This window comes from Scleropages formosus, chromosome 13 (genome assembly GCF_900964775.1).
Source record: "Scleropages formosus chromosome 13, fSclFor1.1, whole genome shotgun sequence".
Classification (NCBI taxonomy): domain Eukaryota; kingdom Metazoa; phylum Chordata; class Actinopteri; order Osteoglossiformes; family Osteoglossidae; genus Scleropages; species Scleropages formosus.
This window is the reverse complement of record NC_041818.1, coordinates 28,669,536-28,689,038: the sequence shown is the minus strand read 5'-3', so window position 1 is coordinate 28,689,038 and position 19,503 is coordinate 28,669,536. Positions and strand designations below refer to the sequence as shown.

General features: G+C 51.7%; 2 protein-coding genes across 6 annotated transcripts; one reads left to right on the top strand and one right to left on the bottom strand.

Moving 5' to 3' along the window:
- The first annotated feature begins 548 nt into the window (after positions 1–548).
- LOC108923216 (phospholipid scramblase 1-like) lies at positions 549–7,926 on the top strand. 2 transcript variants are annotated; one of them, XM_018733866.1, is made up of 8 exons: positions 549–783; positions 2,151–2,220; positions 3,952–4,259; positions 5,310–5,352; positions 5,722–5,942; positions 6,309–6,470; positions 7,047–7,208; positions 7,299–7,926. In XM_018733866.1, exons 2-8 carry the CDS (start codon positions 2,208–2,210, stop codon positions 7,356–7,358), a joined length of 969 nt encoding a protein of 322 aa, XP_018589382.1. In that variant the 5' UTR covers positions 549–783; positions 2,151–2,207; the 3' UTR covers positions 7,359–7,926. The 2 variants fall into 2 exon arrangements, with proteins under 2 accessions (XP_018589382.1, XP_029113194.1); XM_029257361.1 differs by lacking the exons at positions 549–783; positions 2,151–2,220; positions 3,952–4,259; positions 5,310–5,352 and adding an exon at positions 5,392–5,464.
- A 73-nt stretch (positions 7,927–7,999) lies between these two features.
- Positions 8,000–18,069, bottom strand: tnk1 (tyrosine kinase, non-receptor, 1). Of its 4 annotated transcripts, none has more exons than XR_003798082.1 (14): positions 15,466–16,302; positions 15,251–15,321; positions 14,011–14,187; positions 13,748–13,900; positions 12,965–13,242; positions 12,737–12,863; positions 12,409–12,555; positions 12,174–12,268; positions 11,507–11,704; positions 11,231–11,310; positions 10,669–11,123; positions 10,178–10,273; positions 9,198–9,928; positions 8,000–8,200 (listed from the first exon to the last, which is right to left on the bottom strand). XR_003798082.1 is itself a non-coding variant. In XM_029257359.1 (14 exons), exons 2-14 carry the CDS (start codon positions 15,620–15,622, stop codon positions 9,770–9,772), a joined length of 2,193 nt encoding a protein of 730 aa, XP_029113192.1. In that variant the 5' UTR covers positions 15,623–15,647; positions 17,788–18,069; the 3' UTR covers positions 8,415–9,769. The 4 variants fall into 4 exon arrangements, 3 of the variants coding, with proteins under 3 accessions (XP_018588778.2, XP_029113192.1, XP_029113193.1); XM_029257359.1 differs by lacking the exon at positions 8,000–8,200 and adding an exon at positions 17,788–18,069 and having other exon boundaries at positions 8,415–9,928; positions 15,466–15,647; XM_029257360.1 differs by lacking the exon at positions 8,000–8,200 and adding an exon at positions 17,869–18,069 and having other exon boundaries at positions 8,415–9,928; positions 15,466–15,647.
- Between the last annotated feature and the right edge of the window lie 1,434 nt (positions 18,070–19,503).

Genomic DNA, 19,503 nt, shown 5'->3' with positions numbered 1-19,503 from the left:
GGGTCTGAAAACTGACCTCTTCCAGACTCACTTTTCCCATCATCTCTCAAGCTCATGATACCCGGATAAACCTTTACGCAGCTACTCCTGTAATGTAACGTTAATGTTTACATTTACATTTGTATTCGTTGATTATCAGACACTTTTCTCCAAAGCGACGAACAAAAGTACAGTTAGTTTCTTTCCACCATATGAACCAGTGTTCATCACTCGATGTTCATATGTATCTCAAAAAAATTACTAGGGCGGAAGGTGATCAGGAATCGTGGATATTCGAATAAAGTTTTATATCTACTCGTGATGACAGGTTCATAACAACTGCACTTAAGAATCACACGTCTGCATCTAAGTGTCTCTTCCTGCTAATGAACATTGTATTTTCTATGAGATGTTCGTCGCTCTGGGGGAAAAGTGTCTGACAAATGAATACATGTAACATGTAAATATGAAAATAAGTAGTTTTACGTGTTAAGATGTAAATAGGCGCCTTGTGACCAGGGGGGTGTGGGGTGTGGGTGGAGGCGGAGGCGGAGGCGGAGGCTGAGTGGGGGGGGCGTTTACATCCACATCGTATCTATTTGTGTTTATTTTCCCTGTAACTCTGTGATATAGTGTTTTTCCGCTGCGGGGAAACGATCGAATTGTGTTACTTTCGCTTTTATTTACACATTTTTAAGGAGAATAATAAGAATAATAATAATTTCGTTTACATTTCTGTAAAACACGGAATTGACGCTCCTCCTCCCCACTCGACTGGACTGGAGCTCTTCGGACCCACAAGCGGTGAGAAAACTTCCATTTTCTTAACCCTTATAGCCCTTTTCGGCGATATTTGTCCGTGTTTTGCGGAGCGATTGAAGCGGCGGTAATTAATGAGCAGATGAAACGAAGACATGTCGCGCGGAAGCGCTTTGATGTGAGCGACTTGCGCTACAATGTATCCGAGGCGCTCGCGGCGGGTCTCTGCGAGTGCAGCTCTACTAATCATGGTGTAAAAATACTGTGAAATACACAAAACAAGGCAATGAGTGACGTTCATATCGGTACTTTCCGAGCTGGAGGGAGCGCGCGAAGGGCACTTTACTCTCTTTTTACTCGTATACTCGTATTGTACTGCGTTTACTGCTCTTTTCCCGCTTCCACGGGACCTTCCTGCTGCTCCTGATTCCTGGATAAAACTGAATTAGAGGCAGAAAAACAATCCGCCCGAGTCCCCCCCCCCCATTCGTATTTTTGTTTCCATCTTTGTCTTTTTGTTCTCATTTCTGACAACTTCGTGATTTAAATACAGTTCACCGCGCGCAACATATGATATGGATGTTTGATGTTATGAAAGTTTATTTTTTAATACGAATCGTGGAATCCATGAATTATATATGATAAGCAGGGTGGAATGTCTACTTACAGCTTCATTCCAGTCACAGTGAGCAGTTCTCAACACCACCAACACACCCACACCCACACACACCTCCAGCTCTACTACTTGTCACTTTGCTCTGTCTTTTCAGAAAACACGGTGGCTGCGTGTGATTCTCAGTCTGTGTGTGTGTGAGGGTTAGTGAAGCTGTTAGAGGTGTGTGCTGTTATTTCAACATGTTTTTTCAGACACTCGTTCCAGTTTTTGCTCTACTGTACGCTGACTGAAGCTGCCGAGTTCAGGCCTCGCTGTTTGCTCCTTCGGGTTCTCTAAGGAAAGGTGTGGAACCTGATTCCCTTGATTCACACGTGTGGTATCTCAGATATGTTGGCCAGATGACGACAGACATCATGTAATAAGGTTGTTGCCCAGCAGTGACCTTCAATTCATTATTCCTTGGCGCTTTTGCTCTTTACAGTCTAACAATGTTCCAATATCGGCAGAATTGGCTGCTTTACTGGTAAATCAGTAACACCGAGCTCAGCAAGACTGCGAGCTCATCTAATTCTTCTCACTTAAGCGTAGTTTTGAGGTGATTCGGGGCCACTGACCACAACTGTGAATTTAGAAAAAATGAGTGTGTCATTTGTTATATTTGACTCGATTTGCAGACCGCAAAATGAGAACAGAGCGCATGAACCGTGTTTCATAGGGCTTGTGAGGTCCTTGTGCTTATGCACTTTGGCAGCATCATCTCCTACATACTGCATTTGTACTTTTTTTGTCTCCACAGCATTTCCTGACTTGGTCTTGAGGATCCAGAGCTGCTTTGCGAGGAGCTTCGTGCATCATGTCAGTACCAGGTAATGCGTGCGAGCTGTCGCTGGACCAGGGGACTTCTGAGTATTTGAAGAGACGTGTGGGGCATTGTTAGGCTCATCGGTGTGTACACATACACTTCGGTGTGTCCAAACATGCAGGTGCACCTGCACGTTTGCATATTCAGTTGGTGTGTAGTTAAGTTGTGTTCTGTAAGAAGTACAATCTCTGTTAGTGGCATAAATCTGACAGTGTAAGATGCTGATCGCATTGTGGCATGGCGGCACAGCAAGTAGCGTTGCTGTCTCACAGCGCCTGGGTGGTACGAGAGAATGTGGGTTCGATCCCCGCTCAGTCTGTGTGGAGCTTGCGTGTTCTCCCCGTGTCTGCGTGGGTTTCCTCCGGGTGCTCCGGTTTCCTCCCACAGTCCAAAGACGTGCTGTTCAGGTTCCCCCATAGTGTATGAGTGGCACAGAGAGAGTGTGTTTTGCTGATGTATGGATGAGTGACCCAGTGTCAGTAGTGTATCTAGCAGTGTAAGTCACCGCGGTGCATAAGGTGTATGGGCTGATAACGCTGCACAGAGTTCATTGGAAGTCGCTTTGGAGAAAAGTCTGTCAGTGAATAAATGTAAAAGTAAACATTGTTCTGTAATACAGCGTAAAGAACATCCCAGGTGCGGTCAGAGTTCACGTCGCGGCTGCCGATCCGGTATTGCTAGGGGTTTGGTTCTCCAAAAAGCCGTGCCCTGTGTGCCTGCTGCTGCGTGTGGCCCGAGCCGCCCACCAGGTGCTGCTGAGGGTGCGAACTTCTTTGTTCTGCTAATGTGGGCTGGAGGAGGTTTGAATGTGTCTCAGGACTCGCCGCAGGTGTCGACACAACACGGCTCTCTCTTCTCTGTCTGAGTCATGTGCTTAGGGGGGTTAGGGGTCACAGGACACCGCTTAATTTGCTCCCTGCATTGCGGCGAATCGGCGAGCCTGGCGGTCGGCGTTGGGCGCAGAACGCAGCCGGTCTTCGGAGAAAATTAGGCACATGCACGAGAGGGTTACAGAGGCGTGTCTGTAGGTGAAATGAAGGGAAGAATGTGAGTCGCCGCCTTAACTCGTCTCATTATCGTATCATCTGTTGCCAGTTTTTTACTGAAGCAGCAGCGTTGATTCGGTAAAACGGTGATATTTTGCGTGCACTTCCATATTTTCCAGTCAGATATGGTCGTGTGGACAGTGCCAAATGCAATTTGTGGAACTTGCTCCTTCGGCGCTGCCTTCTCCTTTTGCTTTTTGGACCTAGTGTTTCGAATGTTGTGGAAGCATTTTCTGTCGTGAAGCCTGATGTTTAGTGGGATCCCGTCGCGAGGCCTCGGCGTTGCCCTTGTTCTCCTGCAGTGAGCCACGAGCCCCAGTGTTTCCGCGAAGGGTTTTACAGGCACGTGTCCGTGTGTCGTGGCCCCTGCTCTTCTGTATTGTTTTACGTACTGCCATTTGCTTTGTTTGCCCAACGGAAAATTGTTGGGTCTCTCCGAAAATACTGTCCCTTTAAATGTTTTGCAAATGATCAACTTGCTCAGCGAAGGCTAGACGAGCAGATCAGATTTCGATCAGATTGTTGTACGCGGCTGATGGCTGTGAGGGCTCTGCGGCTGCGTGGGGAAAGGGCACAGAAAGTTATTGTGCTCAGTCCTTCCGCCAAGCGCCGCTCCGTTCGGCGAGAGGCCTGCCGCTTCCCGCCGTGTCCTCACCCCCTTGCGACACTATGGAACCTTTGTCCCGCAGGATACCCGTCCCCAAGCCAGCCTCCGTATCCCATGCCCCAGCAGGGAGGGTACTCCATGCCCCCATACCCCATGGCGCCGGGGGGCTACGGTGAACCGGGTCAGGCCCCGCCCCCTGCTGGGTTCCACATGGGCTACCAGCCTCCCCCGGGTCAGACCGTGATGTACCAGCCGGGACCGGTGAGCCCGGGTCAGCAGCAGGGGCCGATGGTTGTCCCTGAGTACGGGGGACCCCCGGCCATCGTGTCTCCAGCCTCGTCCGTCTCTGTCCCTGTGGGGGTCCCGCCCGGCCTGGAATACCTCACGCAGGTGAGTCAGAACATCAAAGCACACACGCAGATAAACGTGCGGGCACACGCACGCGCACACACACGGCCGAGGGTGCAAGTTGAAAACACACGGCAGCGCGCACGTCTGCGTGCGACTGCCGTTTCCTCCCTGAGCTCCATGCTGTGAGCAGCGCGACCTGCGCTTTCCTCGCTGCGTCAGCTCCTTCGGCACGGCTGCCGTTCGCTCCCGTCTGGATGTCGTGGAACCGCGCGGCCGAACCCCTGGAACGCGCCCGCGATGAGGGGGCGGTAGGGCGGGGGGGAGCAGGAAACGCTCAGCCCAGAGGGCAGCGAAACAAAGGATGGACGTGGACGGGGGATGTGTTCCGCCAAACGCCGCGCTGCGCCTCTAGGTTCGGTGTTTCGCAGCGAAATGAAGCTGTTGGCCCCAAATCCCACCTTTCTAGAGCACCGGGTGCGTCTGTGTCCACATCCCACCCTTTTGCACAACTTGTCTCCAGGTGTTTGCAGTCAGTCGTTGAGCCCTTCGTTTCGCCTCGGACGTTTTTGTAACCCAGTGCGTTGTGACGTCACGTGGCACCACCCGTCCAACCAGCGCCCATGACCCACTTACTGGTTGTTGTTGTTATAAATATATAGAGGTGCTGGTGGAAACGATTTACAGACGTGTTGTTTGGGGTCACTGAGGAAGGTGGGAATAGAGTAACTTCAGTACAATGTTCTCGTACGCTTGACCTTGATTCACATTGTTAGTACTGTGGCTTCTCAACGTCAGAACAGAAGTCTCTTCGCAGCTTTGTTTGTGAATCCAAAATCACAATAAGTGATGAGAGACGTCCCTCAGTTTATCCTCTGGTTCGGCAAAAGTCTCAGATTCAGTTATAATAAATGAAAATATTTTTGGAACTGATAATTACATTAAAATTGAAACTAATTTCTGATCGGGGAAAACAAAAATTTGGGGGGGGGGGGTATCTTCAGAAATGTGCTGCTCAAACACCTGTAACCAAGGAGCCGGGGAAATTCTCACGTACTCATGCTGACAGCTGTGCCGTTTGCTCTCTAACAGATCGATCAGATCTTGATTCACCAGAAAGTGGAGCTCCTGGAAGGTAGGACCAACACCTCGCCTCTGTTCCTCTGAAGTACCCTGGAATACCGTTCTGGTCCAGACCCCAGGGCATGAGCATTGCATGCTGGTCCAGTTTTGGTTCCAGCGCAGTGGTGAGCCGCTCGGTCTGGTCATGTCTGAATGGGACCTTCGTCGCCAGGTTCTGGGAGCTGTGCTTTCTGTGCTGCGCAGTAGATGTAACCTGTCTCTGGAAGCAGATCTAAAAAGCCTTAAAGAGCCAGAGGGAGAAGGATGGGGCTCTGATGATGACCTACTGCACTGCAGTTTCCACATTCGCTCTCCTGCTACCCCTTCCTCTCGTTCGTGTTCTCCTCCTCCTCCCGTCCCTCAAACTCCTCTTCCTCTGCAGCCTTCATCGGCTTTGAGACCAACAACCAGTATGAGGTGAAGAACAGCTTGGGCCAGAAGATCTACAGCGCCAAGGAGAAGAACGACTGCTGCACCCGCAACTGCTGCGGCTCTTTGCGCAGCTTCGACATGAAGATCAAGGACAACGTGGGCAACGAGGTCATCAGACTCATCCGCCCCTTCCGCTGTGCCACCTGCTGGTGCCCGTGCTGCCTGCAAGAGGTACGACCCACTCCCCCACCCGCTCTAAGAACAATTTCACAGAACAGACAACAGGAGAAGTGGTGCCCAGGGTACCAATATGGTAAACGTATCAGTTATGAGTTGTTTTCTCCGAGAAGCAGCACTTTTATAAAATTATTTTATTATTGATTTCAAATTATTTATTAATTATATTTTTTACATAAATTATACATTTATTAATTATTGAAAATATGAGTAATTCATTACCATGTTACCTTTACTTAAAACTTCACAGTTTCTAAGTGCAGAATCTGCTTCAGTGAAGAACTCATTGAATTCCTGAGGGACATCTGTTTTTGGAAGAATCTGACTGTGTGTGTATGTGTGTGTGTGTGCGCTCCTCAGCTGGAGGTCCAGGCTCCTCCTGGGACCACGGTGGGCTACGTTGTCCAGGACTGGCACCCATTCCTACCCAAGTTCTCGATCCAGGGCCCGTCCCGGGAGACCCTGCTCAAGCTGGAGGGGCCCTGCTTCGCCTGTAACTGCTGTGGAGATGTCAGCTTCGAGGTGGGTGGGGGGTAGGGGGGCCTCTGCTCTTCCTCCTGCTCTCCTCTGTCACTCATTAACTGTTGTTCGCTCTCCCCAAAAGTGCGCTCTGTGAGAGAATGAGACGCAGTGCATTGTGGGAACTGTGTACCCACGCTCTCGGTTACATTCTAGCACTGTGTGGGCACCTGTGTCCCAGGCGCGTGTATGCGGCGCGCCCGCGCGTGTGCCCTCTGCTTTGCACCACTGTGCTTCAGTCTTTGTCAAATGTGACATTCGTGTTTCTCGAGTCAGTCCGCTACCAGGGTAAGTTTACTTCATCAAACTGTTTTACATACACTAAGCCTTCGCGAATGAAATTCCTATAAATTGCTGTGGCTCTTCCTGACCCTATAGACCCAGTAAACGTAAAAAAAAGCAACTCTAAAATGAATGTTTCCTGCATTAATCTTTACCTGTGTAACAGTTCCACATAAAATATGATGAAATAAAGAGTGGATAAGGGGGCATAAACAAACAAAGCGATCCTGTGCGGACTCCCTGGTTCGTGGGAGTTCCCTCGTCCTCGACGCTCCTCACGGATCCCGTTCGCCACAGCTCAAGGGGAAGGACGGCGGGAAACCCATCGGTCGCATCAGCAAGCAGTGGAGCGGACTCCTCAAGGAGGTTTTCACCGACACCGACAACTTCGGCATCCAGTTCCCCCTGGACATGGACGTGAAGGTCAAGGCCGTGCTCATGGGCGCCTGCTTCCTGATCGTGAGTGCCGCCCCTCGGCCGTGTGGCGAGACGCGTGCGGAGGTGGTCGTCTCCGCGCTTCACGTCTGCCTTCTCTCTCCCCTCCGGCAGGACTTCATGTTCTTCGAGAAAGTCGGCGACGCGAAGCAGCGCAACACGGTCTTCTCGTGAGCGGGAGGCCAAGCAAGAGCGAGGAAGGGATGAGGAAAAAGCCCATGTCCCATGATTCCCGGTGCTGTATGCAAATGAGCCTCACTGGCCAGACCCCTGTGGAAAGATCGCTGTGAAGACACACGCTGGAAAGCTCCGGAAGCCTTTTTCTGTCCTCGCTGTGAAACGCACCCTGCCGTCCCTCGAGCGCAAGTCCCTCTGGATGTGGTTCCGCTCGGCTCTTCGACCTCTGTTAATCGTGCGTGCGTGTGTGTAAGTGCTAAGTTAAAGTGTAAGACCTCCCGGATCTGTCCATCAGTCTGTTTTTACTAGTGTAAAATGAAGTTTTCAGAGACCCAGTAAACGCTTTATTTACTCATTACTGTAGAAACCAGGAAACTCTGAGTAACTCCTCAATACACTTGTATCCGCTTGCATTATTGTCACTTTTAAACATTGTTTACCTCTAACCAACATGATTTTTTTTTTTTTCTTCTCCATTACTGGGCAACTTTATCCCATTTGTAACAAAATCTGTGTTCCATGCTGGTGTGTGTGTTGTCTGTCCAATACAGAACTCCAGGGTGGAGCGCTTTGTGTCTCATTATTATTATTATTATTATTTATTATTGACTTTCTCGTCCCTGTTGCTCCCATGGAGCCCTTTATTCTCATGAGTTCAGTTGCCAGGTCCTGTTACCGTGGTGCGGCGCCAGAAGAGGACGTTTGCCAGTGAAAGTTGCGCAAGGAAGTCGGAGGTCAACCGGGCTGTTCTTCCCGTTTCGCCGGGTGTATCCGCCGGTCGGCTTGCCACCCCCGGGGGGAGCGGGGTGGGTGCAGCAACAGGCCCAGCACCTCTCGGGCTGAGAGTGACAGTGAGTGAAAGAGACTGGTGATTAACTGAGGATTTTCCTGCTGTATTTCACACCATGTGAGTTATACAAGTGCTCATTTTTCTGTTTATGGGCAGCAGCGGACAGAGTGCTTAGAGCCACTTCATTCGGGGTCCTGGTCCTGCTCTTGTGTCCTTGATCTAGGTTCTTACCCTGACCCATAGAGTAGAAATTACCCTGCTGTGTAAACGTAGGTAGTTTCAGTTAATGCACTCAGTCCTAATGGCTCGAACCGCTGATTCTGCCGCCTAGTGCCTCTTGCATTTCAGGCACACTTTCCTTGCTTGCTTTATTCGCACCGATAACTTGAATGAAGCTGGTTTTCGGTAAGTCTCAAGGGTTTCTCTCTGGCACGCGTGCACACACACACACGCACACCCTGCTGTGCTGCTTTGACAAACCCAAAAACATCTGTTTCTACTTGAGGAAAACCTGATTGTTTCCCTTCCAGTTCTGCAACACAAAGGCAGGGGCTGGGGATGGTGTGTGTGTGTGTGTGTGTGTGTGTCAGTCAGTCAGTCAGTCAGTCAGACAGCGCCCCCTCTGGTGGAATGTGGAATGGCGGCTAGCAAGCGATTCCACCCGGGCCCCACTCCTCCTTCTGAACCGGGTCCAAGGGCAGCATCTACCGTGACTGACACTTTCACCGCTCCACCCGTCACATATCCTCATAATTACACAACTCGGCGGAGCTTCAAACTCCATTCAAAAGCTGTTTATTTATTGTGGAGATACAGACATGGACGGGGGATGGGGTACCGCGCTAAGGCAGATCCTTTGCGGCGGGCGGCCCGGAGCCCCACAGCCCCCACGCACCGCAGCTCCTTCCTGCTCCTACTGCCATGCCAGGCTTGATGGCTGGCAGGAGCTGTGCTCCCTAGGCTATCGCCACCTGGCACGGGTCCTGCGGGTGGCCAGTACCGCGGTGCATTACACTCGAAGGAGCGGCTGGGGTGTAACCCCTCACCAGCGGGTCTTTCTGTTCCAGCAGCAGCACTTTCCACCTCCGCAAGAAGTCGGCCTTTATTGGCGCAAGATCACATGACATGCCGACGGCATTCTTCAGCTCTCTGGCCAAAGCAGACGGGAGCCGAAGGCGGCAGGAAGGGACATGTCTGGACGAGGAGCTCAGCTGCGCTCCTTCTTTCCTAAATCTGTTCCCACCTGCAAACATCTCGACAAAGGGGTAAAATTCGTAAAAAAAAAAAAAAAAAAAAAAAACACAAAAAAGAAGCTCAATAGATAGTTTAGGGAGAGGTGGTTGTAAACGTTGTGCTTCCTGAGCTCGTAGGTCGTAGGTCACGCTGGACGTAGATGTACGGTATTATACAAAGGTGAGTCCAGCAGAATCGTGTCACACTGCGCAATAGGTCTGACCTTTGACCTCTGACCGCCCTGCTGCGGTCGAGTACCGATGGCACCGAGGGCGGGACCAATGTGGGGCCACCGGCTCTCCAGTTTTCTCTGCGTTCCAGCAACGAGTGAGATCGACAGCGAGAGCAAGCGTCTCTTTGCCGGGCTGCAGTCCGGTCGGCTCGGTCACCACCTGGGGGGGGGAGGTCCTTCCCTGTCCGCGGCCCCTCCTGCTGCCCTCCTCAGCAAGTAGCGACTGGCCAGCTGCAGGTCCCAGCGGTAGCGGGAGAGGATGCGGTGGCAGTCGTCCCGGGAGCACATGCTCATGAAGTACAGCTGCTCCACCTGCGAACGGGGGGGAGGGGATGGGATGGAGGAGAAACAGACGAGTCGATTTTCACGGCGGTACGTGGTGTACAGGAGCAGTAAGGAACCCAGAGTGTGGGTTGTTCATGGAAATTCACGTCCGCACCATCGGAACCATGAGCTTAGGCCTTAGACTCCGCCCACATGAACCGAGTGACTTTCCTCCATTGGACTCAATCTGGGGAACCGCTTGTTACTGGGGGGGAGGGTGGGTTGAGCAGCCTGTACCTTGAGCTGCTGCTCCGCCTTCGTCGGGTTCCAATCATTCTGTTTGAGGGCGTTGACCACCTCCTCACTGGTCACTCCGTGCACCGCCTCCTGTACCTGAGGGCCAATCAGAGGGGCTATATTCAATAGGATACCTTGGAGCTCCAGGCAGGGGAGCCAATCACAGAGGGCCTAATACAGAGCACCAATCACAGCACAGCCAGCTGCAGGGAGCTGCTCGGGAAGTGGCCAATCACAAATCATGACACAGACCGCAAATCACAGATCACATGCAAAGAATAAGCAGAGCACATGACATTTATGTTAAAATAAGCAGAAATTTCCATTATTTCATCCCACTGAGTGCAACCTCATTTGGAAAATACGCTTCATTGTTAAGAAAGCTTTGCCTTGGACTTTCTTTTTCCACAAAAGAACCCTGAGCTTGACCGTAATGGGAAATGATGGAGGTTCTGCAGTAACGATGCTGTGTGTCCCGGTGGAGCCCCCACCTGCGCCACGATGGCTACCCTGCTGGGCTGCACCTGAGCCTGGTATCTGTCCCGGTCCCGAGCTCTGTCTCGTTCCCTCTCCTTCTCCTTCTCCTTGTCTCCGCACTCGTCCAGCTGGGGGGTGGATCGGGCTAAATTATTAATCTTAGCCAAGTTGCTGGTCCCTGTGGTCTGTGGCAGTTGCTGCTGTGGTTGCTGCGCCAGCCACAGGCCAGGCCCTTGATTTACAGCCGCTTTGTGGTCGCGGAGCAGCACCAGGGGCTTCAGGCTCTTGATGTTGGGGGGAGGAGGGCGAGGGGGTGGAGTGACGTTGGCATCGCTGAACCGCCGGTGATCCTCGGACGGCAGGAGCAGGGGATTGGAGATGATGCCGACGCGACGTGCCTCGGGTCTGTCCCCCCCATCTTGACCTTTCCCCTGGAAGCCAAGGACGGACTCCAAGCTTCGCGACAAGCCTGGGGGAAGAGACAGAACCGATCACTGTGCACGGCGATGCTCAGCGGTTCCTTCCATAATCCGACATCCTGCTCTTCAGTCAGGTGCCTTGTCGTCCTCGCCTCACCTGCCATCTTTTGCAAATTAGACCTCTCCTTCTCCCTGCCCTGCTCTCGGGACACCCCTACATTCCTCCAGTTTTGGGAGCTGGAGGGAAGAGGAGAGAAACCACAGTAAACAGTTACTAGGTCCAGTTGAGTGAAACTTCATGACCTTCACCCACCCAGGAATGCCAAGACAGTGCCCTTCGGGGTGGTGTTTTAACCACCATGTGAGCTGCAGCACTACCTCCACACAAATCTATCCTTCACAGCACACTAGAGTGAGTGGAGTGGTCACTGACTCGTCTAGGCGGTCTGGCGTCCCCCAGCTGCGCTCCGGAACCATGTCCCCGTGTCCCCGATGCTGCAGGCTGCCTTTGAGAGGGGCGGAGATGAAGTTGGTGGAGGAACTCGAGACACACGGGGCGACCAAGCTGGGGGGGAACCAGCCCACCGCCAGGGTCCTCTGGTTCTGTCCTTTCCACTCAGACAGCTCCAGACTGGGGGGGGGGGGCACCATGGAAGTGAGGGAGGGAGAAAGGGTGTGAGGACACACGGAAGGCCGTGAGGGAAATGCACACAAAGTAGAAGAGCCAGATTCAGCCAGTCCTACCCAGGCTCACACATCTGACCATAATCTGACCGGTCTGAACACACCATGACCAGTCCCATCAATCAAATTCATTGTCCAACTATAGTAGGGACCGAACACTTGGATTTTGGAACCTCAGGTATAACTAGGTAAGTAAATGGTGTGTACCAACGAGCACATTAGGGACATTTCTGCCCAAAGGCCAAAAATTCATATAGAGAATTAAAGGCCATCTCTAACGTAGTTCAGCTACTCAGGAAGGACCTGTGATGTGTGGTGTCAAGAAGCTGGAGGAACTGTTCTCCACATCTTACCATCCAGGAACCTCATTATCATTCAGGACACAACCAACAAGTCTGTGCAAAGTGCCGTCTTACTTGTGGTCTATGACCGTCACCAGGTCACTGGTCTGCAAGGTCAGCTTTCGAGGCTCCATGAAGTCCCTCAGGGCACGAACCTCCATGGGCTGAGCCTGGAAGCAAGGAAGGAAAGGGAGATACACAGTGAGACATGGGAGGAGGGCCCTCCATCACCTGGCTGAACGATACAGAAAAAAGGAGGTGGAGGGGCATGAGGGAGCGGTCATGGGTGGGATTGGGGGTGTGACGTTACCTCGGCCACCACAGTGGTGAGCTGGGAGAAGAAAGGCCGATCAGAAGGGGTAAGCGCCCAGCACTTGCGCATCACGCCATACAACTCTTGTGGACAGTCGTGGGGTCTCTCGAGACGCTCGCCCTCCCGCTCCACATGCCACAGGATCTGCCAGGTGGAGGAAACATGTTTGGTGACGGATCGGTGTGACGGCAAAGATGGGTCATGGTGCTTGGCAGAGGATGTACCGGCAGCAGCACTGGCACTTCCAGTCATCCGTGAGCCACAGTAAAGGACAGGGTGTAAAACAAGTGATGAAGAGTCACGCACGCACACACGGTAGGGGTACCTGGCGGCCGGACATTCCCAGCCAGGGCTCCTGACAGTAGGTGAACATCTCCCACAGCGTGACCCCAAACATCCACACATCTGAGGAGTGAGAGAAGGTACCATTGCGAAGACTCTCTGGTGCACACCTGGGGGATGGGGGCGTGTAGATGATAGAGCCATGGATTCATATGGCAGAGGAATAACACAGACACACAAAGAAAATAAATGTGTGCGCGCGCGCACGCACCAGGCGAAGGGGATGCGACGATGGGCCGTCATGACATAATGGTCCTTGTCCTGGCCCAAGCCGCGCATCAGGCCAAAGTCGCCAATCTTGACGAGCTCGCGGGAGGCCAGTAGCACGTTGCGTGCCGCGAGGTCGCGGTGGACGAACCGTCGGCTCTCCAGGTACTCCATGCCGGCGGCGATCTGAGTGCTGAAGAGCCACAGGCGGGACAGCGGGTACTCGCCCTGCCGCAAGCGCAGGGTGTCATAAAGCGAACCGAGTGGCGCCAACTCTGTCACCTGAGCCAATCACAGGAGAGGGGTGGAGGATATCAGCAAATCACAGCAGCAAGGGATGGGAATAAGTCAATCAGAGAAGGCAGTGGGCTAACGAGCCAATCACAGCCAAGAAAGACCCAAATTATTAATTTGCAAGAGGAGAAAAGCGAGCCTCGCAGCACAGCTTAAATCTTCGCTTACTGATAATTTGATCGATAAAATATATTCCGAAATATGGCAGCGGATCGATGTGTCCTAAAGCGGAGTTCCCTCCTTACAGCGAACTACTGTACGAAGAAGACGAGGTGGAAAGCGTCGGGAGTCACCCGTACAAATTACATAAGGAAACAGGAGCTGCAAAACACTTCTTCAAAAGGCAAGCATCTCTTGGCTCCTCCCTTAAACAAAACGCTTTCCACAGGCCGCTCTTGTTCGCTGGAGCATGAAATAAAGTAGCTGTGGTGCAGACTGCAGCTTTGTAACCTGAGACAGGCAGCACATTTAGGACGGGACGTGGGACTCGTACCATTTTGAGGGGGTGAGTGAGGACAACCCCATAGAGGCGGATGATGTTGGGATGGTCCAGTGACTGCATGGTGGTCACCTCCTGGAGGAAGTCCGTCAGGCTGTCTGTTTGCTGAGACAGGTTGCTCCTGAGGGACTTTACTGCCACTGGTACCTGGGGAGGGACATGGAGGGAGGCACACGGAGACAGAGACATTAGGAGGGAACCAGGAAGGCAACATAAGGCCCTCAAAGGAGACACATTCTCCAAAGTCCAGCACCCACCAGCCGTCCTGCGGGCATCTGCCACTCGCCCTTCCTGACCACCCCAAAGGACCCGGAGCCAAGCTTCTCCCCAAGCATCAGCTCACTGTCCTGGATCAGACAGGTGAGGGACCGCCCAGTCTCTGCTCCCGGCCCCGCCCATTGGTTACCCCCGTCTGGACCACGGCCAGGCATGACCTGCAGTGAGGTATATCCAGGGTAGAAGTCAAATACAGTACTCTGGTATTAGTTTTGTTCCACAAACACACACTGAATTGGAGGCCATGATTTTCACCCAAAATTGAGCAGCTAGATCTAGAGGAAATCTGTGACACCCAACTCTAACCCTAACCCTAACCCAACCCTATCCTACCATAACCCTAACCCAACCCTAACCTGACACTAACCCTAACCTAACCCTAACTCACCCCTGATGACTTGGGTTGAGCTGCTATTGGGGGACAGTCCTTTCGTGGGTATGTTGGTGTAGGGAAGACATGGGTCAGTTATATTTTTTGAAGCCAGGAAGGGGGATTGTTATGGGAAAGACTCTGTCACTGTCTTGATAATGTATTTTATGTAATGGCTGTTTAGTAATTTTGTTGACCAACTAGGAAAATGGTTTTGGGTTCATTTGACTGTGGATTTTCTGATGTTTGTTTTTGGTTGTGTATTTTATTGATAACTTTATTAAATAAAGTGTATAAAAAAAAAAAAAAACCTAACTCACCCCTAACCTAACCCTAACGGAGTACATTTTCTTTACAATGTAATTGAGTAAAAGCAGTGATGTCAAAAACTACTCTGAAAAGTGCAATTTTTCCAGATTATCTTTTTAAATGTGTACTAGTAAGTGAGTCACTTGTTTCCACCCACCTCTGTGAACATAAACTATCAAAAAAACTGCCTCTTGGCCTCCTCTTTATAACAAACAAAAGGGCAAAGACCCCTGTAACACCACAATGTCTCAATGTTTGGACTACAACTAGCTAATAAAATTACAGCTACAGAAAACCCTCCAACTATGTCCAGGTCGAGTATAAACGGATCCTTCCTGCTGAAACACCAGGGAACGTTTAGATGGAAAGTAAAGTAAATCCTGGACAAATGTTGCTTGAACATGGTAAAAGGAACTGAGTAAACCGTGACTGCGGAAGCTTCCCAAGGGACACATTTTAGACGTTTCGCGGGGCAGGATGCGGAGGAAAACCCTGCTGGATTCGGACGGTCTCATTTTGTGATGGAAGGAATACCGCGGTACCTTGTTCATCCATGACCGCGGTCGGAGGACCGTTTTGTAGCGCTTCACGGCATCCCATAACCTCCTCTGTCCTGCACAGAAGCGCAAACAAGAACGTCAAGCAGAAACATTGGAACGATGCGTGTAAGCGGGAAACAAGCTGGAGCTCTGCGGCAGCCGGCGACTCCGGACCCCCCATTCGCACATCACGCAAACCCTGGTCCTCCTGGGCTCACCTGGCCTGCCGATGCCGATCTGCTCCAGGTCGGCATCCTTCACGTAGGCAAAGTGCTCGATGCGGGTGACGTTGAGCGTGTCGCGGAGCCGCAGGTAGAACCGCTCGAGCTGGACCTCGACCAGGAGCTGGTACAACCACTGTGTGTCCTGGTCCATCAGCAGGATGTGGCCCTGCGCCGCTCTGCCAGCACCGACGAGGAGGGACAAGAGCTTTTGGCCAAGTGTGGATGAAGGGGAGACTCTCATGAATTCTGAACTCAAACCGCACTCGGCACTCGGCACTCGGCCACAGCGGGACACTCTACCCGCACACAGCACTCTGACTGCTCGAGGACCCCGAATTTTGCCGCGCCACAGCGTGCTTCGAACTTCCCGGCGCGTTTGCAGGCGCGCTCACGTTTTCACGGCTGCCTTTTTGTCGCTCTACTCGAGTTTGCGTCTCAAGGTCTGTAGCGCAACGTGCAAACCGACTTTCGCTCCATGTGGCCGTAGCCACGAAAGCATCGCTGGTGGTCGGCAGGACCGGGAGGAGACGGACAACGCGCCTCGGTTCTGCCCGTTCGCGCAGTGACACGCACAAAAGGAACACAGCATCTACACACAGGCAGCCGACGAATGCACTGGGCCAGGGACACAGGGGCACAGGGGCACAGGGCTCCGGGACCAGCCAAGCCATGCAAGTATCTTCTCAAAACAGAAGGTAAGACTCCACCCAAGCCAAGACCTGCAGGGCAGAGTGGGGACCTGAGAACGTACACTGCGACAGCAGCCGTAACGTCTCGCGCACACGCACACGCACACGCACATGCACACACATACACACACATTTACACACAAACGTGAGCCACAGAGTGTGACTGTAACAATACATTGGATACCACGTTTAGCAGACACTTTTCTCCAAAGGGATTTACAACGTTAAGCTACTTTTGAAATTATTTTCCCATTTATGCAGCTGGGTCATTTTACTGGAGTAATTTAGGGTAGGTACCTTGCTCTAGGGTACTACAGCTGGAAATGGGATGCAAACCTGCAGCTTTGGGTGGAAAAGCAGCAGCTCCGTCCATTACGCTACCGGCTGAGAAAGAGGTGCAGTACAAACCATTACCTGCAAAATATGAAGGACGGTGAAGCACGTTCTAGAAAGAACACAGCAGCCCTGGACAAGCCTAAGCCTAAGCCTAAACCTAACCCTAACCCTAACCCTGGACAAGCCCGCTTACTCGGTACAAAGCACAACGAAGGAATTTTAGCTCCAATAACCTCCATGGAACAGCTCCTGTGAGTCACCACACAAAACCCATCTGTTCAAGGTGTGTCTTCCGTGTTGTGCAAATTAAAATAAATCAGCAAATAATTTCTTCCTCGCAGCGAACCACGGTACGCGGACGTCACCACAGGCGTCACGCTGAATACGGAAAGCAAAAGCAGCTGAAGGAATCAAGACTCGAGGCTCGGTGACAAGTGTGGGTAGAGAGGCCGTGCTGCGCCTCGTCCCCTGGTCCTCGGGACGTCGGTCGTCACTTATTCATGCTTTCTTCTATTAAAGTTCCCCGGATTATTGTTTACGGCGCACTGCTCATCGCTTGTGAGTCATCAGCTCATTGTCATCACCCTCCATGCGTGTGAGTCGGTGCCTCGTTGTGCTACGTGCCTCCGAGTCCCAGATGACTCGAACGGACCGAAAAAGTGCGAATCAGTGCTCGGTCACAAGTGACACAGCTTCCACACGCGTCACCTCTGTCCGCTGCCGGCCTCCGAGACGCAAACAGAGCCCCGAGGAATCTTTCGCCACGAGAGACAGGGAATCGGCCCTTTCCCAGCAGCTTCTGGGCCTCGCTGTCCCTGCAACGCGTCTCACGTACGACGTGATCTCGGAGTAATGACAGCGACCGGCTTAACCTGTGTGATGAGTGTCCGGTGCCCGAGTGTGTCGACACTCAGCAGAATCGCAGGAGAAACACACTCCTGTCCCCTCCCCTCCTCTCCTGTCTTCCCCGCACAGCGCAAGCGAATGTACAAGCAATAAAAAGAGAACGCTGTGAAATGTCACAGCACAGGTATATTTTCATCCTTCTGTGTGGAAGGTGCGGTAAAGAACAGGTTGAGGTGACACTGCTGTTGACACACCCTTCCTAAACAGGGCGCTTGTTATTGAGTGAAACAGCACAAGGTTCAGTTTGGAGGGGCATATATGGGCATGAAACGGACAATAAAGCCATACGAATTCCGTTTGTGTGTGTGTGTGTGTGTGTGTGTGTGTGTGTGTGTGTGTGTGTGTGTGTGTGTGTGAGTGCGGTTCTACGGTGTGGAAAACTCACCTCGGCGAATGCGCTCAAAGGCCGCACTTGGGAGACGCGGGAACGCGCTCGCGAACGCGCAAAGGGCCAAGGAAGAGTCACCTGGAGGGGTCGCCTGCGCTCCGTGCTGCGGCCGATCAGAGCACCTTCTCCGCCTTTCTGTCCCGCCGGTTTTTCCTCGGTTCCGACCTTCCTCTGGAGCTCTTTTCCAGCCCCTGATCACATTGTTTTAGCGTCTCGTTCCTCCTGAGGACAAGTTCGCTCAAAGCATTTTCTTCAGTTCGGAGGCAGAAAAGAAGCGTGGATCTCCGCTCCTCCCCCTCCCCCCTCCTCCCCCTCCTCCCCCTCTTCCTCCTCCTCCCCGCCTCTCACCTGGACTCTGAGTGCCAGGCTCAGGTGTGACCAAAGTGTGTGTGTGTGTGTGTGTGTGTCAGTCGGTCGGTCGAGGAATAAGGGACGGTCCACATAGTGAAACATGTGTCTCTGCACAGCGACACTAGAAGTGGCTCAAAAGGCCACCCAGGTGTGTCACTACCCCCACACGTGTGTTGTGTGTGCAGCTACCTGCTGAGTTCACACTGGCACCTGCCTCAAATCCGCTCTCCTTGTACTATGGTAACTATGGTAAAAATGAGCCTGCCGAAGCGAAGGTCAATGGGTCCAGTGAAATGGAGCTGACGGAAAGGGGCGGATGGGCTGTACAGGTGCACAGTACCAGTACCAGTACCAGTAGCAGTAGCAGTAGCAGTACGATAACAGATGCTCCAGTTCTCGCTGCGGACCGAAACCCGCCGGGAGCCGAACGTGTTCGACAACAACGTGCTGTTTGTCGAACGTGCCTCTGGCGCCTAGGCTTCTCCCAGCCCAGCCTGCTGGACCGCATTCCTGCCGCATTTGAATACCACAGCACTAGAGTACCACAGTACTGCAGTGGCTCGATACCACAACAGGCCTTGCAGTGTTTTCACTTCCTGCTGCAAAGTGGAGGGGAATCTGCCGTACTACCAAGGAACACAATAACGATTCACTTTTCCCTAATAAACAATCATGGGATACCTTTTCATTTATTTATTTTTAAAAAATTTTTTGATCCACGATCATTCATTTTCTTTTCACCATATGTTCATCACACGAGTAGCTGATAAAACTTGATCAGAATATTGACAATACAGTAGTGCTACAGTATTGATACATTAACGATACATTAATGATACAGTCCAGCTCGACAGGTAACAATTCTTCGCTCGTCATTTCGGAAGTTTACCACAGTTTTACTACTGTGCGCCACCTCCGACTGCACTCTACTGCACTGCTATAAATGAAGTAAAAAGCCTCAGATGAAGGCATCTTCGTTCTTGGACAAATGCTGAAGCCACAGAGATGTGGTCGAGTAAAAAATGAACCATCGAGGACTCCTTTCTCATCTCGAAGCATTAAGATCAGTAGTAAAGTAAAAAGTTACCCACTGGTATAGTGTGTGTGTTCCATGGATGTACGTATGTATGAGTGACCCATTGTAAGTAGTGTACCTAGCAGTGTAAGTCACCCTGGTGAATAAGGTGTGAGGGCTGATAAAACTACATAGAGTTCATTGGAAGTCGAACTGTAGAAAAGTGTCTATAAATAAATAAATAAATAAATGTAAATGTGAATATTATGTGACATGTGAGGTGTATGGACATAATTGCTGCCCTGTTTTCATTCAACAAACAAAATATTGTTTGTTGAATGAAAACA

Coding starts and splice junctions, on each gene's coding strand:
- LOC108923216 (XM_018733866.1), top strand. Junction 4,260..5,309: donor GCCTGGAATACCTCACGCAG/GTGAGTCAGAAC, acceptor GCTCTCTAACAG/ATCGATCAGATCTTGATTCA. Junction 7,209..7,298: donor TGGGCGCCTGCTTCCTGATC/GTGAGTGCCGCC, acceptor CCCCTCCGGCAG/GACTTCATGTTCTTCGAGAA.
- tnk1 (XM_018733262.2), bottom strand. CDS start 15,712: ATGAGAGTCTCCCCTTCATCCACACTTGGCCAAAAGCTCTTGTCCCTC. Junction 10,274..10,668: donor GGGTAGCCATCGTGGCGCAG/GTGGGGGCTCCA, acceptor ATTGGCCCTCAG/GTACAGGAGGCGGTGCACGG. Junction 9,929..10,177: donor AGGCGGAGCAGCAGCTCAAG/GTACAGGCTGCT, acceptor CCCCGTTCGCAG/GTGGAGCAGCTGTACTTCAT.